Source organism: Natrix helvetica, assembly GCF_964273705.1.
Source record: "Natrix helvetica genome assembly, chromosome: 9".
NCBI lineage: Eukaryota > Metazoa > Chordata > Lepidosauria > Squamata > Natricidae > Natrix > Natrix helvetica.
In genome coordinates this window covers 9,107,363-9,128,359 of record NC_138560.1, presented here as the reverse complement: position 1 = coordinate 9,128,359, position 20,997 = coordinate 9,107,363, and the positions used below count along the sequence as shown (strand labels likewise).

General features: G+C 44.9%; 1 protein-coding gene across 2 annotated transcripts in view; it reads left to right on the top strand.

Annotated features, from left to right (window-relative positions):
- The window catches only part of ARHGAP33 (Rho GTPase activating protein 33), a 42,548-nt gene that overhangs the window by 12,075 nt on the left and 9,476 nt on the right, over positions 1–20,997 (top strand). For both annotated transcript variants that reach the window (XM_081962114.1, XM_081962113.1), the window contains exons 2-17: positions 836–930; positions 2,229–2,313; positions 2,466–2,549; positions 3,281–3,418; positions 4,708–4,800; positions 5,590–5,712; positions 6,873–6,950; positions 8,714–8,780; positions 9,878–9,937; positions 10,073–10,222; positions 11,323–11,425; positions 12,462–12,606; positions 14,756–14,838; positions 14,993–15,100; positions 17,098–17,243; positions 18,948–19,137. In XM_081962114.1, the coding sequence (XP_081818240.1) occupies positions 836–930; positions 2,229–2,313; positions 2,466–2,549; positions 3,281–3,418; positions 4,708–4,800; positions 5,590–5,712; positions 6,873–6,950; positions 8,714–8,780; positions 9,878–9,937; positions 10,073–10,222; positions 11,323–11,425; positions 12,462–12,606; positions 14,756–14,838; positions 14,993–15,100; positions 17,098–17,243; positions 18,948–19,137 (1,748 nt within the window). The remainder of the gene's footprint in view (positions 1–835; positions 931–2,228; positions 2,314–2,465; positions 2,550–3,280; positions 3,419–4,707; positions 4,801–5,589; positions 5,713–6,872; positions 6,951–8,713; positions 8,781–9,877; positions 9,938–10,072; positions 10,223–11,322; positions 11,426–12,461; positions 12,607–14,755; positions 14,839–14,992; positions 15,101–17,097; positions 17,244–18,947; positions 19,138–20,997) is intronic.

The following is a 20,997-nucleotide window of genomic DNA, read 5'->3' as shown; positions in this document are numbered from 1 at the left end:
TCTTATTTCTTTCTCTTATTCCAACTTTTAATCATATCATCCTTTGTTAAAAAAACATTTTCTTTCTATCCTACCTCTCTTCTAATCATGTCACTTACCCACAAAAAGAAAAAAGAAAAGAAAGGAGAGAGAGAGGAAAAGAGAAGCAAATCAAAACAACACCAAAAACGAAAAATCATCTATCCATCATCTCTTGCCCGCTTCAATTCGTTAATTGCTATGCTTTTTTCTTTTTTTACTTGTCTCCCATATTCCTCTCTAAGATCGTTATCTCTTTTTACATCTGCTTCTTGGCAGTTCAATCTGAGTATTTTTCACACCTCTACCCTCTCCACTGCCTACTTTCCAGGATTTCTGCCCGTGCCCCTATCTCCCTTTCAAAGGTATCTTCCAGTATCTCCAATTCTTTTTGACTCTCTAAATACATTTTTGGAGGCTGTTTGAAAGAGAGAGAGAGAAAGAGAGAGAGAGAGGGAGGAAGGGAGGGAAGGAGGATGGATATGTCAGATAAATCTATTTCTTCCTGTGCAGCCACTCAAGACTTTCTGGAATATATTTGAGGAGTGGAGCGGGGGGAAAGAGGGGGAAGGGAAGAAGGGGAAATTCTGTTGCATAAGCGGATGTCTACTCATACCACATCTGATAACAATCCCTAGGATTAGCTTCTTGAGCCCCCATGAAATTTCTCTGACAGCTATTTCTTTTCTTGGTTGGTGTGTGGAAATAGAGCACAACAATTGAGTGAAGACAAGTGACCTCCGGAGAACCTTTCTGAACGACGCAGCATGTGATAAGTTAAATTTGTGCATACTTTGCTTGTTTTTAAACCATGCAGGCTCGGAGCACAGATGGCATTGATGCAACAGGCGAGGGACAAGTCCGTACTTTGGGAAACGCCACCAGTAACCTCAAGGGAAAACCAATCAAGAGGTAACTCGGAGGCAGAGGAAGTGCTGGGGATCATGGGCTTGGGATGTGCGAGCAAACCTGAGTTTTGTCAGCTCCTCCCAGCTGGAGGGCTTTTAACATCTCACTCCAAAGATAATCTGCAGTTATTTTCTCTCTCTGTTCTTAATGGATTTGCAACAGTAGGAAGAAAAATAGAAGTGGTAGCAAAATATAGAAGGGACCTAAATTTAGTTTAGTTTAGTTTACTTTATTGTCATGGCGCCATCTTTTAAATGCCATCTTCAGTGTACATTGTACATAAAAATAAAAATAAAACACAAGCAAACATCCTTCACATTCTATACAATTGAATTGAAACCCCCTGATATTGCATTAATATTGCACTATACAGTAGAATTCAGTATAGTTTCTGCTCTGGGATAGAAGCTGTTTTTCAGCCTATTTGTCCTTGTTTCTATTGCCCTGTACCGTCTGCCAGATGGTAATAGTTCAAAAAAAAAAAGGGTGCTCAGGATGAGATGGATCTTTAAGAATGTTTTGAACTTTCTTAAGACAGCGGAAGCTATAAAGCTCTTCCAAAGAGGGGAGAGGGCAACCAATGAACCTCTAGGCAATGACGTTGACCCTCTGGAGCACTGTCCTACCTGCCACTGTGCAATTGGCCAATCATACACAGATGCAGTAAGTTAAAATACTCTCTATGGTACAGAGGTAGAAGGTCACCAGCAGTTTTTCATTCAGTTGTTGTTTCCTGAGAAGTCTCAGGTAGTATAATAAATGAAGGGTGCAATCTTGCTCCTATTTAGTACAAGATATGAGTGTGTCTTTGTGACCACATAATAAAGTCTGAAAGCATCTTGATGCTGAAGAAGGTTTCAGGCATCCAGCATTCTCAAACTTGGGGGCTTCCTGATGTCTTGGGACTTCTTTCAGAATTCCTAGCCAGCAAGCTAGGATTTCTGGGTCTTGCAGCCTCATCTGGAGGTTCCAGGTGGCAGAAGACTGGTCCACATCAAGCAGTGGAATTAAAATGGAGACAAACACAAAGCAATTAAGGAGAGAGAGGCTCAAAAGTTCACAGTAAGGCTGGGCTTAGAGTGATTACTTTTAATATTTTCCCTAAGATAGAGATGAAGAGGTTATGCTTTCCAGAAGCCCTAACCAGCATGGTCAATGATGAAGGATGCTGATAGTTGCACAATTTCACAGTTTCTTCACCTTGGCCACAGATCACAATGCTTTGGCTTCCTGATGAGATTGAAAACTTGGAATTTTCAATTTCCTTGATTCATTCCCAGCATCGTTTTCTTGCTCCGCAGGCTTTCCATCACACGAGGCCATTTTCCCAAGCTGACCGAATGTGCCCATTTCCACTATGAGGCCGTGGACTTTGGACACATCCAGGTGTGTGAATGCATTCCCCCCCTTCTTTTTCCAAGGACATGAATATTCCTTGGCGCTTAGATGTCTTTGACAAAAAGGTAATTTAGCGGGTAGGTGTAATGATGTTCAAATTGAAATATATCTATAACTGTTTTTTTGCTTGCTCTTTCCAGCTTCAGTTTGCCCCTGATCAAAATGAAAACCTCAACAATTTGGAAGAGGGCAGCCTTTTATTCCCTGTTCAGGTTACCTGTCAGGTGAGAGACAAAAACGGTAGGCAAAACCTGTTGAGTTAGTTTCTTAAGAGTTACACTCTTCTCATCTAATGCAGGGTTTTCGACTGATTAGTGGCTACTAATCCAAGAAGGAAAGATTACACATATAATTAACCACTGTGCAAATTACCGAAACTCTGCTATAGATATAAGGGCCTTGTCCAGTGTAAGGCTATTTATTTATTTGTGAGATTGCTGTGCCACTGTTTCTGTAGAAGATCACAGCTGCTTACAAAGGGCTCCTCCCTCTTATTTCCTTCAGCCATTTGTTCATATTTATGAGATACGTTGGGCTTAGAGAGAACGGCTAATTCAAAAGGCAACTAGACTTCGTTTTTTCTTGAAGATGTTTCGCTTCTCATCTAAGAAGCTTTTTCAGTTCTGACTGACAGAACTGAAGAAGCTTCTTGGATGCGAAGCGAAACGTCTTCAAGGAAAAACAAAGTGTAGTTGCCTTTTGAAGAAGCACCTTTGGGACAACCATGACCTGCATGACAGAATCTCCATAGACATTTGACTAACTCAAAGTTTCCATGGCTGAAGCTGGACCCAAACCTTGGTCTCGTGATCTGTAATCACCTACCACACGTTGTTCTCATAAGAACTAAGTACATTTATACATGTTGGATTTGACATAGAAATAGGCGTAGTGTTGATAGGCTTCCGTCTTCCTCTGATAAAGCCACTTATGACGTTTCCTTATTTTGGTCCAGGGGAAAAGCTGGCAGGTCCATCGCAGCTATGAGGAATTCCGCACCTTGGATGCTCACCTACATTGCTGTATCTTTGACCGGCGTTTCTCTCAGCTTCCTGAATTGCCACCGCTCAGCCATGTGCAAGCTCATCCTGAGGTGACTGACTGGTTTGTGCGTGTAAGGGAAGACTTTTTGTGTTGCCAGCTAATGCTTCCCAATCATGGGGTTGACCTTTTAAGTTCAGCAAAGATGAAGGTTGCTCAACCTCTTCAGGTTTGTTGTTTGGGAGCAACCTGTTCTGACCCAGGTTTCCTTAGAAAGCAAGAAGCAGAGACTTGGTCCTGGCAAACCCCCTTTTGTTTACAGGTCTGTGAATTCCTTTCATTCACAGTCAGCAAGGCTTAGCAAACAAGTCTTTCAGAGGAATGTTTATCCACACGAACCTTATCTCGTTTGGAGAGCTGCCAAATAATTATTTTCCAAACGCAGGGCAAGGCAAAACCTGGCACAGAGTCTCTTGTAGTCACAAACAGAACTTTCCAGTCTTGAAACGACTGAATGAACAAATGGTTTCCTGTAAAAACCCACTCCCCGTTCACTCCTCTTTTGTTTGTTTCCTATGGGAGAGACTAATCACCTCCCAAGGTGTGGCTTTACTCTTAAATCGACCCTGCTTTCTTAGTCGTTCTTGTCTTCTGGCAGTTCTGCGCATGCGCACACTGGGAACAGGCTCCACCTGTTCCTCTGCCTCACTGCTGTTTAGTTCCCTCTCTGCCTGCAACGCAGAGCCCTCGTCTGAGATTTCCTCAGCTCCCAGGACTGGCCCATGTTCCTCCCCAACCTCCTCACTGTCCGACGCTGCTGCCAGCTCCGCTGGCCACCATTGGGATACAGTACAACCATAATATGTCACGTTGTATGATGAATAATGGAAGAATAAACAGAGTGGCCTCCTGTTACACTAAGAGCATCAAAATTTCTGTCAAAATTTTGGAGGGGAAAAAACCTCACCTGGAATACAGGAATGCGTTGTAGCTTAGAAGTTGCATAAATTGCAGCCAGAAGCTCCTTGATATTGTCATTTGAGAGGTTCAAATGGAAGGTCAACTGAAAGCCATCTAGAAGATTCTAGAACGTTGTTTCTCAGCTGCAGGAATATTAAGATGTATGGATTTCCATTCCCAGAACCCCTTGCACTGCATGCTGCCTGAGGAATTCTGGGAATTGGAGTCCTCACTTCTTAAAGTTGCTGATCTTGAGAAATACTGCTCTACAAACTAATTGCTATTCAGAATAAACATTCCTGGATAAGATGAACTGCTATGAAGAATTTTTCCAAATGGGAAGTTTCCCAACCTCTCTCTCAAACTGTTGTTGGTTCTTCTTGAGGCTTGAGTTTGGAAAAGACTATCACTATTTATATGGTTTATTTTTCTCCTTTACAGCTCCTGGTGCCCATGCTTTCCCAGTACCTTGAGAAGCTCTCTGCTATCGTGGATAGCAATATCAATTGCAGCCCAGTTCTCACCTGGATGGAGGTGAGACTCCCGAGCATGTTTGTGAACCGGAAGCCATCAAATTAAAGATATGGGGAGGAGGGGTGGGAGATAGAAAACACGGTAACATTTATTTTTATTAAATTTATATGGCTACCCAATTCTATCACAACTGTTGGTGGTAACATCATCTAAGTCAGGGGTGTCAAACTCAAATTTCATTGAGGGCTGCGTCAGAGTTGTGTTTGACCTTGGGGAGGGGAGAGTGGACATGGCCAGGGTGAGTGTGGCCAGTTCGACGTCACTCATGTTGGGGGTGCCTGTGGCGGCCCAAGTACTCGGCCAGCGAAAACAGGCTCCCGATCTCTGTTTTCGGCTACAACGGCCTCCTGTAACCCTCTGCCAACAAAAATGGAGCTCTGGCTAGTTGTTGAGCATAGCTATTGCTCCATACTTAATGCTTCCTTTTAGTTTCACTCCAATCCTTTCCCTGTCTTCAAAGTTCCCAATCACTAAATGTCTATGGAGATTCTCAGTCATATCCAAATCCTGGTTGTGCCAAAGGTGCTTTTTTTTCAAGAGGCAACTGGACTTCCTTGCATTTTCTTGAAAGACGTTTCGCTTCTCATCCAAGGAGCTTCTGACTGGATGGTAGTGGGGAATGAAAGCATTTATACTCTTTGCAGACGGCGGGTCATTTTCATCCTTTTAGCGAGTCATTAAGGCCACGGGAGTTTATCTACGTCATCAAGGTCACCTGACTTGGGTGCAAATGGGAGTGGAGAATCTCCACAGACATTAAGTTGGCCGCTTCTGGTTGTTTCATTTCAGATTGACAATCATGGCAACCGACTCTTGGTAAATGAAGAAGCTTCCATCAATGTTCCTGCCATTGCAGCTGCTCACGTCGTTAAACGTTACACGGCACAGGCCTGTGATGAGCTCTCTTTTGAGGTGAGCCCTGCCAGCAACACACATGACTTTTACCAACTTATCTTTGTAGGTTCATGGCTCGCTAAGCTTGTTAGGCAAACTACAGTTCCATCTCTAACGTAAAGGTAAAAGTTCCCCTTGCACATATGTGTTAGTCGTTCCTGATTTTGGGGTGCGGTGCTCATCTCTGTTTCAAAGCCAAAGAGCCAGCTCTCCGTGGTCATGTGGCAAGGATGACTAAACACTGAAGGAACATGGACCGCTGTTACGTTCCCACCAAGGTGGTCCCTATTTTTCTACTTGCATTTTTACATGCTTTCGAGCTGCTAGGTTGGCAGCAGCTGGGATAAGTAACAGGAGCTCACTCCGTTACGTGGTGTAGGGATTCAAACCGCCCAACTGCCGACCTTTCTGATCGACAAGCTCAGAGTCTTAGCCACTGAGCCACCAAGTCCATCTCTATTCTTAGATATAAAAGAACTATTTTAAAATTTGTTTTCTGTTCTTTAGCAAAAAGAAAGCAATGTCTCTCAACCTTAGCAGTTTTAAGATATGTGAACTTCAACTCCCAGAATTCTAGGAGTTGAAGCCCACAGATCGTATCTTAAAATTGCTAGGACTTGAGAAACACTGCTCTAGTGCATTGCACGTTTCAAAAGATGCATCAATGTAAGACCATAATTGAGCCTCGAATTATGGTTGTAAGTCATTGGAGTCATTCAGTGGTTCACCACATAATCGGACCTGATTTTATTACCTTTTTTTTGCAGTGGTTGTTAATTGAATGGCATGGTTTTTAAGCCAATCCATCTTACTGAATGGGTGTTTTTGCTGGAAACTGGAAATAAATACCAGAAACTGGCAAAAAATGTCAAAAAATATATGACTGTGGAAACTGCAAAATGGCCATAAAGGTGAGCCAGTTGTCAAGTGCCCAAAAATGCAATTATATAACCACAGTGAATGCGTGGCTGTCATAACTTCAAAATCAGGCCTGCGAGTAGCTTTTGGCAAATCCTTTGTAACATCAAATGGCCACTAAGTGACTGTTTAAAACAAGGTCTATCTGTAAATGATTTTTCCTTTTTTGATGTGTTGGCAATAAACTGGCATCCATCCGTGTGATGTTGGTCAGCATGGTATATATAATATTTTTTTTAAAAAAAATCTGTTTATCGCAGGTCGGAGACATCATTTCCGTGATTGACATGCCCCCCAAAGAGGACAGGAGCTGGTGGCGTGGGAAGCATGCATTCCAGGTTAGACTTGATGAACAAAGCGGCCGTGTAAATGAAGCTGGGATGCTTGACCACCATTCATGCATTTCACGGCCACTTGGGCTTAAATCATGGTTCCCAACATGATTAACTTCCAGGGGTGTCGATTTCGGGTACTGAATTCTGCAACCAATGTGGCTGTATTGGAAAACATTGGACAAGAACTGTTGTGTTCACATTTTATCTGAAAAATGGACAAGGCCATACATAGGGCAATTGTATGCATGTATGTATGCATGCATGTGTGTGTGTGTGTGTGTGTGTATATGTATGTTCCAGCGTAACTCTGGAATGCCTTGAGCAATTTTAACCACACTTTGTACACAGATTACTTACTCTCTGGAAACAAATACTGTGGGGGTAAGATACAACCTCTTGTGCTTCTACCGTACTGCTGTAAAATGGCTTCTACTGTACAGTGCTGTGGAGTTGCCATGGATAACGGCTTCACAGTACTCCACAAGGGGGCTCCCTCTGGTAAAGGGGAAAATACAACATTAGAAATCGCAGCAACATTCATGGAAAGAGGGTTGGGATAAATAAATATCCGGAGAGTGCCAGGTTATCACCTATTGACGCATAATCAGCAGGATTCTGAGCCTTTTCTCCTACCCATTGCTTCCCCTTGGAGCTTTCTCCTGCTTGCTGTTATATGAATTCCTTTGGAAGGAAGGAATCAGTGGGGAACCATTGATAATTGCTGTCTAAAATATTTCAGCACAAATGAAACAGATTTTTTTTTGAAAGTGCAATTAGCTCCCTTTCCAGTTTGAGCACTCTGCTATTTTCCCAGTCTTTTAATTAATGCTGAACCTGTTTTAGTCTCCAGTCCCTTAGTTAATGTGAAACATGTTTTAAGTCTCCTTTAAAAACCATCATCATCATTTAACGAGCCCATAATCCCTTGGGGTTGGAATTTGGGCAACTGAATGGGAGCTAGCAGAGTGTTTTAATGGCCGGATGCCCTTCCCGTCACCAATGCGGAGTTTTGTTCAGCAGATATATTCTCACTGCGCCCAGAGAGAGAAATATCTGCCGCTACCTAGGATTGAAACCCACAGCCTCTTGATTGTGAGGCGAGAGCCCCACCTCTGGGCCATTGCAACACTCTTCTCCTTTCAAAAAAAACAACAATGATTAAATTAATTGTTAAGCAATTGTTAAGGTGTGGAAAAAAAGTGTTGATCGGTGCATAACCAATGCAGTATATGTTTAAAATCTGGCTGGATTTATTCCTGTGGAAATTCTTCCTTATTCACAAAGAATGAGTTTAAATAGGGACAGAGTGAGTTATTCCCACATAGGTAATCCTCAATTTATGGCCGCAATTGGGACCAGGACGTCCATTGCCAAAGGGTGCTGCTGTTAAGTGAATCCTGCCCCATTTTACAACCTTTTGTTAAACCACAGGTTGGTAAGTGAATCAACATGGTTGTTAAACAAACCTGGCTTCACCCATTGACGTTGTTTGTCGCAAGCCTCCCAGGAAGGTTTTAAATGGCAACCAGGTGGCTTAGGACATTGCGACTATCATAAATACATGCCTGTTGCCAAGCACCTGAATTGTGATTGTGTGACTGGGGGGGGGGGACACTGCAGCAGTGGTCATAAGCATGAGAACTGATTGTCGGTCGCAGCTTATTTTAAGTTTGAACAGCTGTTAAACAAATGGTTAAAGGTTGAGGACTTCCTGTAACGGTGGGGCTTTGTACCTAGAGGGATTTTGTATTTTTTCCCCCCCCCAGGTGGGTTTCTTTCCCAGCGAATGCGTGGAACTGTTCTCAGAACGTCCTAGTCCAGGAGTCAAACCAGGTGAGTGCCTCATTGTGCTCTGGACTTCCTGCCTCAATCTAAGGCAGTGTTTCTCAACCTTGGCAATTTGAAGATGTCAGGACTTCAACTCCTAGAATTCCCCAGCCAGCTTTGCTGGCTGGGGAATTTTGGGAGTTGAAGTCCAGACATCTTCAAGTTGCCACGGTTGAGAAACACTGATCTAAGGCAAGGGTGTCAAACTCAATTTCATTGGGGGATGGAAACTGGAAGAGCTGGTCTCTGATTTCTGCTGTGAGCATGCGCGCTGCCCCAGCTGACCATCATGCGTGCATGTGCGCCACTTAGCAGAAGACTAACTGGAATCTAGAAGTTCATTTTCTGGCGCTCACATGTCCCCTGGGCAGCTCCTCTTCTGAATGGCAACACTGATGGGCATAAGTGCACACTCCCTTTTCGTCACTCAGTGCCGAAAAGGTTTGCCATCACTGAACTCGGTGGGCGTTGCCAGCTTGACGCCACTCACTGGGCATGGCCGACTGGGTGGGCGTGGCCAACTGGACGCCGCTCCCCAAACTGCTGGCATGTTTCCTCTTCGCACTGGTAGACTGGGCCAAAGCCATGCTGGTTTGATTTTTCCTCGTCACGTTGGGTAGGCCGGGCCGAAGCAACGCGGGCCGATGGGCCAGATCCAACCTCATTACGGGCCCCCTGCAGCCTCCAGGCCTTGTGTTTGATACCCCTCATCCAAGGGAGTGAACTAAATGGTCTACAGTCCCTTTTCATCCCGCTGTCTAGCAATGGAGTGATTTGTAGTTGGCCCCTTGATAAAGCAAATGACCGTATGGAGAAAGCTACATAAAGCAGTTGCCATTGTGGAAAAGCTCTCCCCTGCGGTTACCTATTTTGAGGTGGTGGAAAGATCTACAGAAGAACATAGGATCCTGGAATTCAAGAGTCTGTAAGTGGTCATTTCGATCTACCCTCTGATTCGTGTCTGTGGAGATTCTCAGTCATCCAGGTCATGATTGTCCCCAAAGGTGCTTTTTTTGGTTTTCTTGTCCTCTTCCCACCTGGTCATGTGGATTTTTGTCTTCTCTCTGAATTTTTGGCGACTTCCTTCTTGTCTCCCTGTGTAGATGCAGAGGGGACAAGCTGTGTCCTCCCCAGGACTCCCGGCCTCCTGTCCCCAACCTCAGGTAAAGTATCACCTCAATGGAATAAGGGAAGACGGGAGCCAATGATCAGCTGGGAGGAAAGCTGATTGAAAAGTTTGTCTCCCTGCTCCAAAGCTCAATTCCACTCCATCCTCCCTATTTTTCGTTCTCTTCCAGTGTCTAAGAAACATGGCAAGCTCATTGGCTTCCTTCGTACCTTTATGAAGTCTAGGCCCAGCAAACAGCGCCTGAAGCAGCGGGGGATCCTCAGGGAGAGGGTTTTTGGCTGTGATTTAGGAGAACACCTCAAAAACTCAGGCAGTGATGGTAAGTTGGCTCTTCTGTAGTACAGGGAAGAATGGCTGGTCTGCTATTCAACTTTATTTTTCATTGCCTGCTTCCAAGAAGATGTAGTTTCCTGCTTCATCCCACCCCACCTCATCCCCATTCCTAATCACAAAATTATGGCAGTGTTCACCCTACACCAGTGACCCCCAACCTTTTTATAGTTATGGACCAGTTTAATGGAGAGGGGTTTTTACGTGGACCGTGTGTGTGTTGGGGGGGCATCGTTTCCTGCACTGCCTGAATCCTGTGCATGTGAAAATAGGCTTTGCTTGCTTACGTGGCCCAGTTCCTGGCAGGCCACTGACCGTGGACCAGGTGTTGGAGAGCCCTGCCCAGAGATGGGTTTGGACCAGTTCGGCTGAGTAGGTAGTAACTTGGCTGGCCACCCCCCCGAACCTGTTCGATCGCGTCCCTGAACAAACAGGCAGTAACAGAAGCCGGAATTCACCCCTGCCCTACAGGATGAGTACAACTCTAGAGGGGACCCCAGCCTTAACTAGGATGATTATAAATCTAGAGGCTGCATCCATACTCCACGCATGGCTACTTTTAACCATTGGTTCGTGTTATTTTGTGACTTAGCATATGTTGCATGAATCCAGTCTGTTGAGAGTTAATTAATGGCTCAGTGTATTGTGAAAATCCACGGAATCAACTAATCATCAAGAACATGTGTGTTTCTTCTTCTTCTTCTTCTTCTTCTTCTTCTTCTTCTTCTTCTTCTTCTTCTTCTTCTTCTTCTTCTTCTTCCTCTTCTTCCTCCTCCTCCTCCTCCTCCTCCTCCTCCTCCTCCTCTTCTTCCTCCTCCTCCTCCTCCTCCTATCAATGTCATCATCAATCATCATGCTGAGTCAATCCATTGCAGGATGAAACCCTCTTCACAGAAGGTTAGTTAGAAGTGTGTGGGCGTATGATTAAACATTTTGAAAGGTAGCCATATGTTCGTGCACGTCCACCTTCTCTCCCTCTCAACCCCCTGCCATATTCCTAAATGATGTAATGTCAGCAGGAAACATTAGTCTTCTGTTGTCTGTTTTTGTCTAAGAATTATGAAGACATGACATTTTTTATTATGTCAGTCCCTCAGGTATTACGTTCTTGTTCTGATTTCATCGAAAAACATGGCATTGTGGATGGCATTTACCGCCTCTCTGGTGTCTCCTCCAACATCCAGCGTTTGCGGTGAGTGTAGACCATGGGAGGAACAATAGAGATAACTTGTAAAAAGTAAGGCAAAGAACAATTAATAATGCAAATATCGGGGTTCCAAGTAATACCCCTAACGAAATAAGGCGCTGAAGCTTGAGTTTCCTCAAAGTTCCGTTTTATTAGAGATGTCATATTGGTACGTCTGGGAAAACCCGAATCTGACAGTTTCCAGGTTTTCCCCACCCAAGTGAAAGTTCAAGTCCCTGCCTAGCACCCACATGTCCATCCCATGGTCCAATCGGGCACCGTCCCAACTGGAGATGCCTCCCAGTCACACCACTCCAGGTGCAGGTCAAGATGTCCTTGACTCTCTGAGAAAGGAAAGTTATTTAGACTATATATCTCCAGGATACAGTGAGTTCTAGTCTCCCCTTTGGCATGAAAGCTGGTTGGATAACTTGGGGCCAGTCATTCTCCCTCAACCCAAATCATCTCACAGGATTGTTGTTATGGGGAAAATAGGAGGAGGAAGGAATAATAGGTATATCCACTGCCTTGAGTTATTCAATAATTAAGCAATAATAAAGGCAGGATAAAAATCAAATACATAAAAACTGGGAAAATCCTAATAGCATAGACCACGAGTGTCAAACTCGATTTCATTCAGGGTTGTGTTTGACCTTGGATGGGCGTGGCCAGGGTGGGCATGGCCAGCTTGACATCACTCATATCTGGAGCGCCTGTGATTGCCCAAGCATTCTCCCAGCGAAAACGGAATGCAGGATGGCCGCCTGCTTTGCTGGCAGAGGTACCATGGGCTGGTCCTTTGCTGTTTCCAGGGCAGGTCCGCGGGCCAGATCTAAGCACCCAGCGGGCCGGATCTGGCTCCTGGGCCTTGAGTTTGACACCCCTGGCATAGACGATAGTCTCACCCGCTTTGCATCCTTGAGCTGCCTGCTGTTGTCTTTCTACCAGACAAGTTTCTCCACCGGAGCCCTCACTGAACGTGACAATGTACCCCTGCAATCTATCCTGCCCCCTGATGAATTCTCTTCGTCTCTGTCCCCAGGCATGAATTTGATAGCGAGCGGGTACCTGAGCTCTCCAAAGATGTCTACTTGCAAGACATCCATTCGGTCAGCTCTCTCTGCAAGCTCTACTTCCGGGAGTTACCGAACCCTCTGCTCACCTATCAGCTCTACAACAAATTTGCGGTAGGTTTTTTTTTAAAAAAACACACACATTAGAGAAGATCCCCTTTCTTGTAACTCTCGCCTCCAGTGTGCTGTACCTTAGCAGCTCACCTTCCTGTGCGTTCAGTTGAGGGGAAGCTGCTTCCTCGTTGCATTGAGTTTCATGAGCCTTTTGTTGAGGGTTCAGTTGTGTGAAAATATGTCTTTTTTAAAAAATAGAGGAACATTTTGCATGGGCCTTTGAGTTTGCTTACTCAGTTTAGACTTTAGAACATCTCCTTATTTATTCTAATTGTTGATTTTCCTCTTTTTCTTTCTTTCTTTCTTTCTTTCTTTCTTTCTTTCTTTCTTTCTTTCTTTCTTTCTTTCCTTCCTTCCTTCCTTCCTTCCTTCCTTCCTTCCTTCCTTCCTTCCTTCTTTTTCTCTCTTTCTTTCTGTCTTTTTTTCTTTCTTTTTCTTTCTTCCTGTCTTCTTTCTCTTCCTCCTCCTCCTTCCCCCTCCCCTCTCATTGTTTCCATCCATCCGTCCATCCATCCATCCATCCATCCATCCATCCATCCATCCATCCATCCTATATTACTCTGAAAGAATTGGTAACAATAGAGACCTTTCTTAAAAACTAACCAAATGATAACAAGAAATGCAAGACGGATCCTTTAGGAGTCGTGACATACTCTTGGTGCCACAAACTGAAAAGATACATTCCTTTATCAATAAGGGAACCCGGAAGAAAGAGCAAATTAAATTGGTTAACAACACCGTAATATTAGGCCGCATTTAACGTTAATAAGAAGATCCCTCCCCCACTACCCATGTGACTTTTATTACCTATCTTAGGGAGCCTGTCATTTCTCCACACCTTCTAGTGACTCCTGTGTTCACCTGCTGGAGAGGCACGTGATGAAGGGAGCGTTGGCACCACACTCTCCACAGCCTTCTGAGCTGTACCCCCTTTCCTTGGTAGAACAGTGGAATTGGGAGTTGTAGAACAAAGAGAGGGAGGAGGTGGAAAAGCAGGAGTACAGTTACATTGCCCTCCCACGGCTGTGTTGCCCACATAATAAGCAGCAATTTCTCCTGCTCTATTATTCTTTTGTGTTACCTGTTCTTTGTGTGGTGCTATTTTAAGCTGAGTTAACTCCTGACTGCCCTCCCCTTTTTCTTTTCCTCCTCCCCCCATTCCTTTCCATTCTCTTTGAACTGTATTTGTTTTACCTTGGTGGCATTTCTTATTCATAAGAGGCCATCTTGCAAAACCCAGACGTTCAATTTTATTGCTCAAGGATAGTCTTGGAACCTTCTCCTTCTCGTCATGTTTCAGATCCCTTTTCCGAACTTCCACTTTTGTTGAAACAAAGCCAACGTTACTCCCATCCTTGGCACCATTAAACATAGCAACTGGAAGTTACAGGCGGGAAGAACCTTAGTTAGGCTTTAGGGAAAAGGGAAGACTCTTTTGAGTTGGCCTCAATTCTTTGTGAGTTCATGGATGTGTTCCTATTGATTTCTTTTAACTGTAATTAGAGTTGGAAAAGAGTTGCCATTTTGTTCTTCTTCTGGATAGTTTTTGACTGCCCCATCCAGGTTTTAATCCTAGTAATTTTTGGTAGTCTCCTAGCCAACTTTGGACAAAGTCCAACTTTGCTTAGCATTGAGGGATCAACCATGGTTTGCTAACTACTGCCAGCTACTCTTGACAATCAGGCTTTCATCCTATTGAGGTCAACAGGACAACTAGTACAATACTGGTAGTCCTCAACATATGACCACAATTGAGCCCAAAGTTTATGTTTCCATAAAATTGAGGTACTTTTAAGTGAGTTTTGCCCCATTTTATGACTTTTCTTGCCACATTTTTAAGCAAATCACTGCAGTTGTTACATTAGTAACCTGGCTGTTAAGTGAAACTGAAAGCTGAAACTCAGGAAAAAATTAGTTTTTTTTAGTCTCGTGGTAAAGGTGTTGGCCTAAGAACCAGGAGACTGTGACTTCTAGTCCCACATTAGGTACGAGAGCTGGCAGGCTGACATGGCTCAGTCATCAGGAGACACTGATGTTTAGTCCTTCCTTAGTCATGAAAGCTGGTTGGATGGGCCAATCACTGGGATACGGTGAGTTCTAGTCCCCCTCCTTCAATTCTCTTTTTCTTTTCTTCCTCCCCTTCTTACAGGAGGCTGTCTCAGTTTCTGGCAACGAAGAGCGCTTAGTGAGGGTACATGATGTGATCCAGCAATTGCCCCCACCGCACTACCGGTAGGTATTGTTGGGGACATGGATAAATGCTCGGAGAGAACGGGATGAAATGGTTCGGGGAGGTGTTGGATGGGGAGAAAGCCACTGAAGGGGAAGAGGGCTCACTGTGTTGAAACAGATTCTCCCTGTAGCAGCTTCTGCTCTATCCCAACAGGACCCTGGAATTCCTGCTACGGCATCTGGCACGCATGGCTATGCACAGTCAAAACACCAGCATGCACATCCGCAACTTAGCCATCGTTTGGGCACCCAACCTGCTGCGGTGAGACGTCCAGACCAATGGCTTTCCCCTGGCACTCCCTGTTCTAACCTAGGCTTCCCAAGTTCATGAAGCAGACTCTTCATCCCGATAAAACCTCTTTTATTTAGGTTAAAGGGAATTCCTCTCCAGCAAAGTCCTGGCCAACAGTCTTTCATGAGATTTCAAAACTACAGGCTTGGAGAGCTGCCAGGCTGATATCTTCCAAACACCAAGCTGTAGCAGCAATTACTTGGCAAGGAGTCAGGAACAGATCTTCACCCGAATGAATTGAGCTAATTATCTCCTGCAAACTCCACTCCCCTTTTGCTCCTCTATATTCCCTACGGAAGGGGCCATTCACCGTCCACCTGTGCCTTTACTCCCTAGTCTGCCCTTGTTCCTTAGCTGTTCCCTTTTCCTGTCAGCTCTGTGCATGTGCACATTAGGAACAGGCTCCAGCTGTTCTTCTGCCCCACTGATTCCGACTCCGAAGGCAGCTGATAACTGTCAGACAGCCCTGGCTCCATCTCTGCTTTCGACGCAGAGCCCTCATCAGAGCCTTCCCCAGACTCCAGGACTGGCCCATGTTCCTCCCCAACCTCCTCACTGTCTGAGTCTGCCACCAGCTCCATTGGCTGCTGGTGGGCCACAACACATCCTCCGCAACTCCGCCTTGCATCATCTCCACTGGCTTCTGCGCCGCTCTCTAAATATTTTTGGAGTCACTGGCCATTCTTCCCTATGCTAACCCTTACCGTCGGCGCTAACACGGTAACGTGTAACTCGGCCTTTCTGCTGGAGAGATGAAGCCACTTGTCTTGAATGTCCCTTGGGTGTCCCTCTGCTTCGTTCCCACCATCTGGTGGTACCTTGAGCTAAAGGGATGGCAGAGGGCTTTGGTTCCCCCATTGCAATTTTGCCAGCCAGCCATTTTGGAAGAGACCTTTTAGCAGGCTTCAAAGGATTTTTTGCAACTCTCTCCAGCATCCAGATGGTTGAAAATCAGTGGAGGGGTTTCCTGCCATTTTTAGAATGTGCTTGATTTATAATAAGCTTAGGGTGACTTAAAAAAACAACACCAGCATCCCCCCCCCCAAAAAAAAACCCTTGAAAAATGTTTCAGAAAACCTTGGTTCCACTGATTTTTATAATGTGATAATAGCCACATTATTATCATTTACTGCTTCCCCTATAACAGGGGTGTCCAAACTTGGGAACTTTAAGACTTGTGGACTTCAACTCCCAGAATTCCCCAGCCAGCATAGCATAGAATTCTGGGAGTTGAAGTCCACAAGTCTTAAAGTTCCCAAGTTCGGACACCCCTGCCCTATAACATTGATCACTCTCCCCGAAAGTTGTTTGTTCTAACGAATCTTGAAATGCTGCTCCAGGCTTTTACTAGCATTTTATTTTCCCCATCTGCCTGTCTTATTCTGTCCCTGCTGTTTTTTACCCATAATGCCCTTTCATCCTCATTTTCCCCATAATCCACCATGGTGTACTGCTCTGTCTGTACACATGAAGGTCTTCCGACATGATGCTTTATGGATTTGGGCTGCCCCAGGGGTGAAATCCCGCAGATTCTGAGGTTCTGGAGAAGCAGTAGTGGAAATTTTGAGTAGTTCGGAGAACCGGTAGTGGAAATTTTGAGTAGTTCGGAGAACCGGTAGTGGAAATTTTGAGTAGTTCGGAGAACCTGTAGTGGAAATTTTGAGTAGTTCGGAGAACCAGCAAATGGCACCTCTGGCTGGTCCCAGAATGGGGTGGGAATCGAGATTTTGCAGTATCTTTCCCTTGCCATCCCCACCAAGCCACAACATGCCCACCAAGCCACACCCATAGAACCGGTAGTAAAAAATGCTGAATTTCACCACTGGGCTGCCCTTCCTGCTGTCATAGGCCTTGTGTCCCCATTATGGCATAAACATGGCTTCCTGAGCCTTGGCTATCATATTTTTCTTTTCTGGGTCTTTCTGTTGTCGGATGGGGCTAATCATCTGTTCCCCTTTTAATGCCAGGTCGATGGCTCTGGAGTCCGTCGCCCAGTGTGGAGCCGATGCCTTTCAGGAAGTCCGAGTTCAGTCCCTTGTGGTCGAATTCCTCCTCACCAACGTTCAGGTTCTCTTCAGTGACACCTTCACCTCCATCGGCAAGGACAGCACAGGTACCTCAAGAAATGGCAAATACTTCCAAAGTTGCTCAGAGGTCTCATAGCAACCCCATTGCGCAGTTTTTCTCTACCTTGGCAAAGGTGGACTTCCCTTCCCAGAATTCCCCACTGCCAGCATGCTGCCCAGGGGAGTTGACGTCCACACATCTCAATATTGCTAAGGTGGAGAAACGCTCTTCCGGAGCTTTGCAAATGCCTTTCAAACGATCCTCCACTTAAACCTTTCCAACGACAATACTAAGGATATTCTGGTTGCAATTCATGCAGCTTCTAAGCTGCAACCTACGATTAAACAAATGCATCTGGCCCGGTGTTGGGTCATATGCTAGCAGGGGTGAAATTCAGCAGGTTCTGACCAGTTCTGGAGAACGGGTGGCGGATATTTTGAGTAGTTTGGAGAACCGGCAAATACCACCTCTGGCTGGCCCTGCCCCCATCTATTCTCTGCCTCCCGAGTTCCAGCTGATCGGGAGGGAATGGAGATTTTGCAGTATCCTTCCCCCAGGAGTGGGGAGGGAATGGGGATTTTACAGTATCCTTCCCCCAGGAGTGGGGAGGGAATGGGGATTTTGCAGTATCCTTTCCCTGCCACACCCACCAAGCCACACCACGCCCACCAAGCCACACCACGCCCACCAAGCCACACCCACAGAACCAATAGTAAAAATAAATTTCACCACTGTGTGCTAGTCTTCATTCTCCCCTTAGGAAACAAGACAGGTTCTCTTTTAAATCAGGCAGATGCATACTCATTTCTGTGGGTTTCACTTTTCTGTTTATAAACCCATGAAACTTTTAAGAAATACTTGGCAAATGATTCAAGATTTTTTTTAAGGGAGAGGGGTTATGTGTTAGTGACAGCATATGAATCAGCCAATCATTTCACAAATGGTCTTTCCATCATCCCAATTAGCACTTAGACTTATATACCGCTTTACAGTCCTTCACAGCCTCCTCTAAGCGGCTTTACAGAGTCAGCCTCTTGCCCCCAACAATCTGAGTCCTCATTTTACCCACCTCAGAAGGATGGAAGGCTGAGTCAACCTTGAGCCTGGTGAGATTCGAACTGCCAAATTGCAGGCAGCCAGGAGTCAGCAGAAGTAGCCTGCAGTACAGAACTCTAACCACTGCGCCACCATGGCTCAATTAAAACATGGTACAGGCAATCCTCGACTTATGACCACAATTGAGCCCCATATTTCTATAGTTAAGTGAGACCTTTGTTAAGTGAGTTGTTGTGCCCCATTTTGCAACCTTTCTTGCCACAGTTGTTAAGGGAACCACTGCCGTCGATAAGTTAGTAACCCGGTTGTTAAGTGAATCTGGCTTCCCCCATTGGCTTTACCTGTCAGGAGGTCGCAAAAGGGAATGACATGACCTTGGGACACAGCAACGGTTATAAGTATGAACCAGTTTGCCAAGCATCTGAATTTTAGTCATATGATCATGGAGATTCTACAAAGGTTTAACGGTGAAAAATGGGCATAGGTCTCTTCAGTGTCGTAATTTGGAACGGTCACTAAATGAACTATTGGGAGTCGAGGACTCTCTGAGCCTAACTGCAGAGCTTGAGGAATCCCTGCCTCTGAAATAAAATAAATAAGCATCGCCTGATGTCTCTTTGGAGACTTCATCCCAATCCTGATGGTGCACCATGATTTTTTACATCGCTATATTATCCCCTGTCTCCTCTAACAGGGCGGTGCTTCCTTTCTCGGCCCAAATCCCAGTTGGTCAGCTGCCCTTCCACCCGCTTGTTATCTCTCGAAGAAGCACAAGCACGCACCCAGGCCCTCTGTAAGATCACCAAGCTGGAAACCAGACGTGGATCTCCAGATCCACAGGATCAAGGGAAGCTCTCTGCTGTTTTGGGATCACCTAATACCAGGTAAGTGTGATATCCATGGACCCGAGACACTCTAGATCAGAAGTGGGGGGGGGGTACTATGGCCCTTGTATGCCTTAGTGGACTACAATTCCCAGAATTCCTGAGGCAGCCTTTTAATATGTAAGACTCTGGTTCTAAGGCAGAGGTGGGGAGCTATGGCCCCTGTATGACTTATGGACTTCAGCTCCCAGGCTGGCTCAGGAATTCTGGGAGTTGAAGTCCACAAGTCATAGAGGGGCCATAGCTCCCCACGCCTGCTCTAGACACTAGGCGCTGGAGAAGGTTTTAAAGATTAAAGTACAATTGAAACCAGAGATGCTTCTTTGGAGACTAATGAATAGGCAGTTAGAAAAATAAATGGAACTTTGTTCTTGTCTATGACAACTGCAGTGAGATTATTGTATCCTCCAAAGTGGGGAAGTTTGACCACAATAGAGGAATGGTTGGTGAAGATGATAAGAGCTTGCAGAGATGGTTCAATTGACGTCTTTGATTAGAGCAAGAACAATATCTACATTTATGGCTGACTGGAAACCCTTTATAGACTTTTTTTGCATGAAGCGGGGGAAAAATGCACTTATGATTTGTGGTTTTGAACTTTTGATGGTTAGAAAAAATATACATAACAGAAAAAGTGAGTTAAGAATAAGAGATAATTTTATAATCAGAACTTACTGTATATTTGCGGTAAAGAAAACCAGAAGCCCTTTTTCTATTGTTAACTTTTCTTTCTTTTTCTTCCTTTCTGTTCCTCATGTCCTTATTAGTTTTTATTAGTTTTCAATGCAACTTGTAATAAAATTTATTATTAAAAAGTAGAAACCAGCTCCCGGGAACTAATTGCAGTTAATTGTTTATTAATATTTGCTGTTGAAAGAATATGGTGATTTAGGGACCCAATTCTCATGTTTTCATGAAAGACTACTATCAGATTGTTATATACAATGAATTTGTAATACAGAGAGTCCTCGACCTACAGCAATACATTTAGTGACTGTTTGAAATTACTACAGCACTGGAAAAAGCGATTTATGACCATTTTTCATGCTTAACGTCCATTGCAGCATCCCCATGGTTACGTGATCAAAATTCAGATGCTTGGCAACTGACTCATATTTATGACGGTATCGTGCGGTATCCTGGGGTCATGTGATCCCCTTTGATGACTTTCTAATGAACAAACTCAATGGGGAATTCATTTAACAACTGTATTATTCATTTAATGGTTGCAGTGATTTGCCTAACTGTGTCAAGAAAGGTTGTAAAATGGGGTAAAAATCCATTTCTCACTTAACAATGGAAATCTGGAGCTCAATTGTGGTTGTAAGTCGAGGACTACCTGTACTTGCTATGTGGGGGATCCCTCCCTACCTCCCTGGCCAAGAATCATAGGGAAAAATTTCAGCCCCTTCTGAGAATTAGCAGTCAGTTGTCCGATCCGGAACAGGATCTGAGCCGCTTAGTTGTTGGTGCCGCTTAGTTGTTGGTGCCGCTTAGTTGTTGGTGCCGCTTAGTTGTTGGTGCCGCTTAGTTGTTGGTGCCGCTTAGTTGTTGGTGCCGTTTAGTTGTTGGTGCTGATTGCTGTAAGACAGGGGTGTCAACCAGAGGTGGTATTCAGCCGGTTCTGACCAGTTCTGGCCATCTGGTAGTGGAAATTTTGAGTAATTCAGAGAACTGGCAAATACCACCTCTGGCTGGCCCCGCCCCCATCTATTCTCTGCCTCTCCCGAGTCCCAGCTGATCGGCTGGGTCTTCCTCTGTTGTCCTGCACAGGAAAACGGAGCTGGAAAACAGTTTGGTGGGGTGGTGAGGGAATGGGGATTTTGCAGTATCCTTCCCCTGCCACGCCTACCAAGCCAT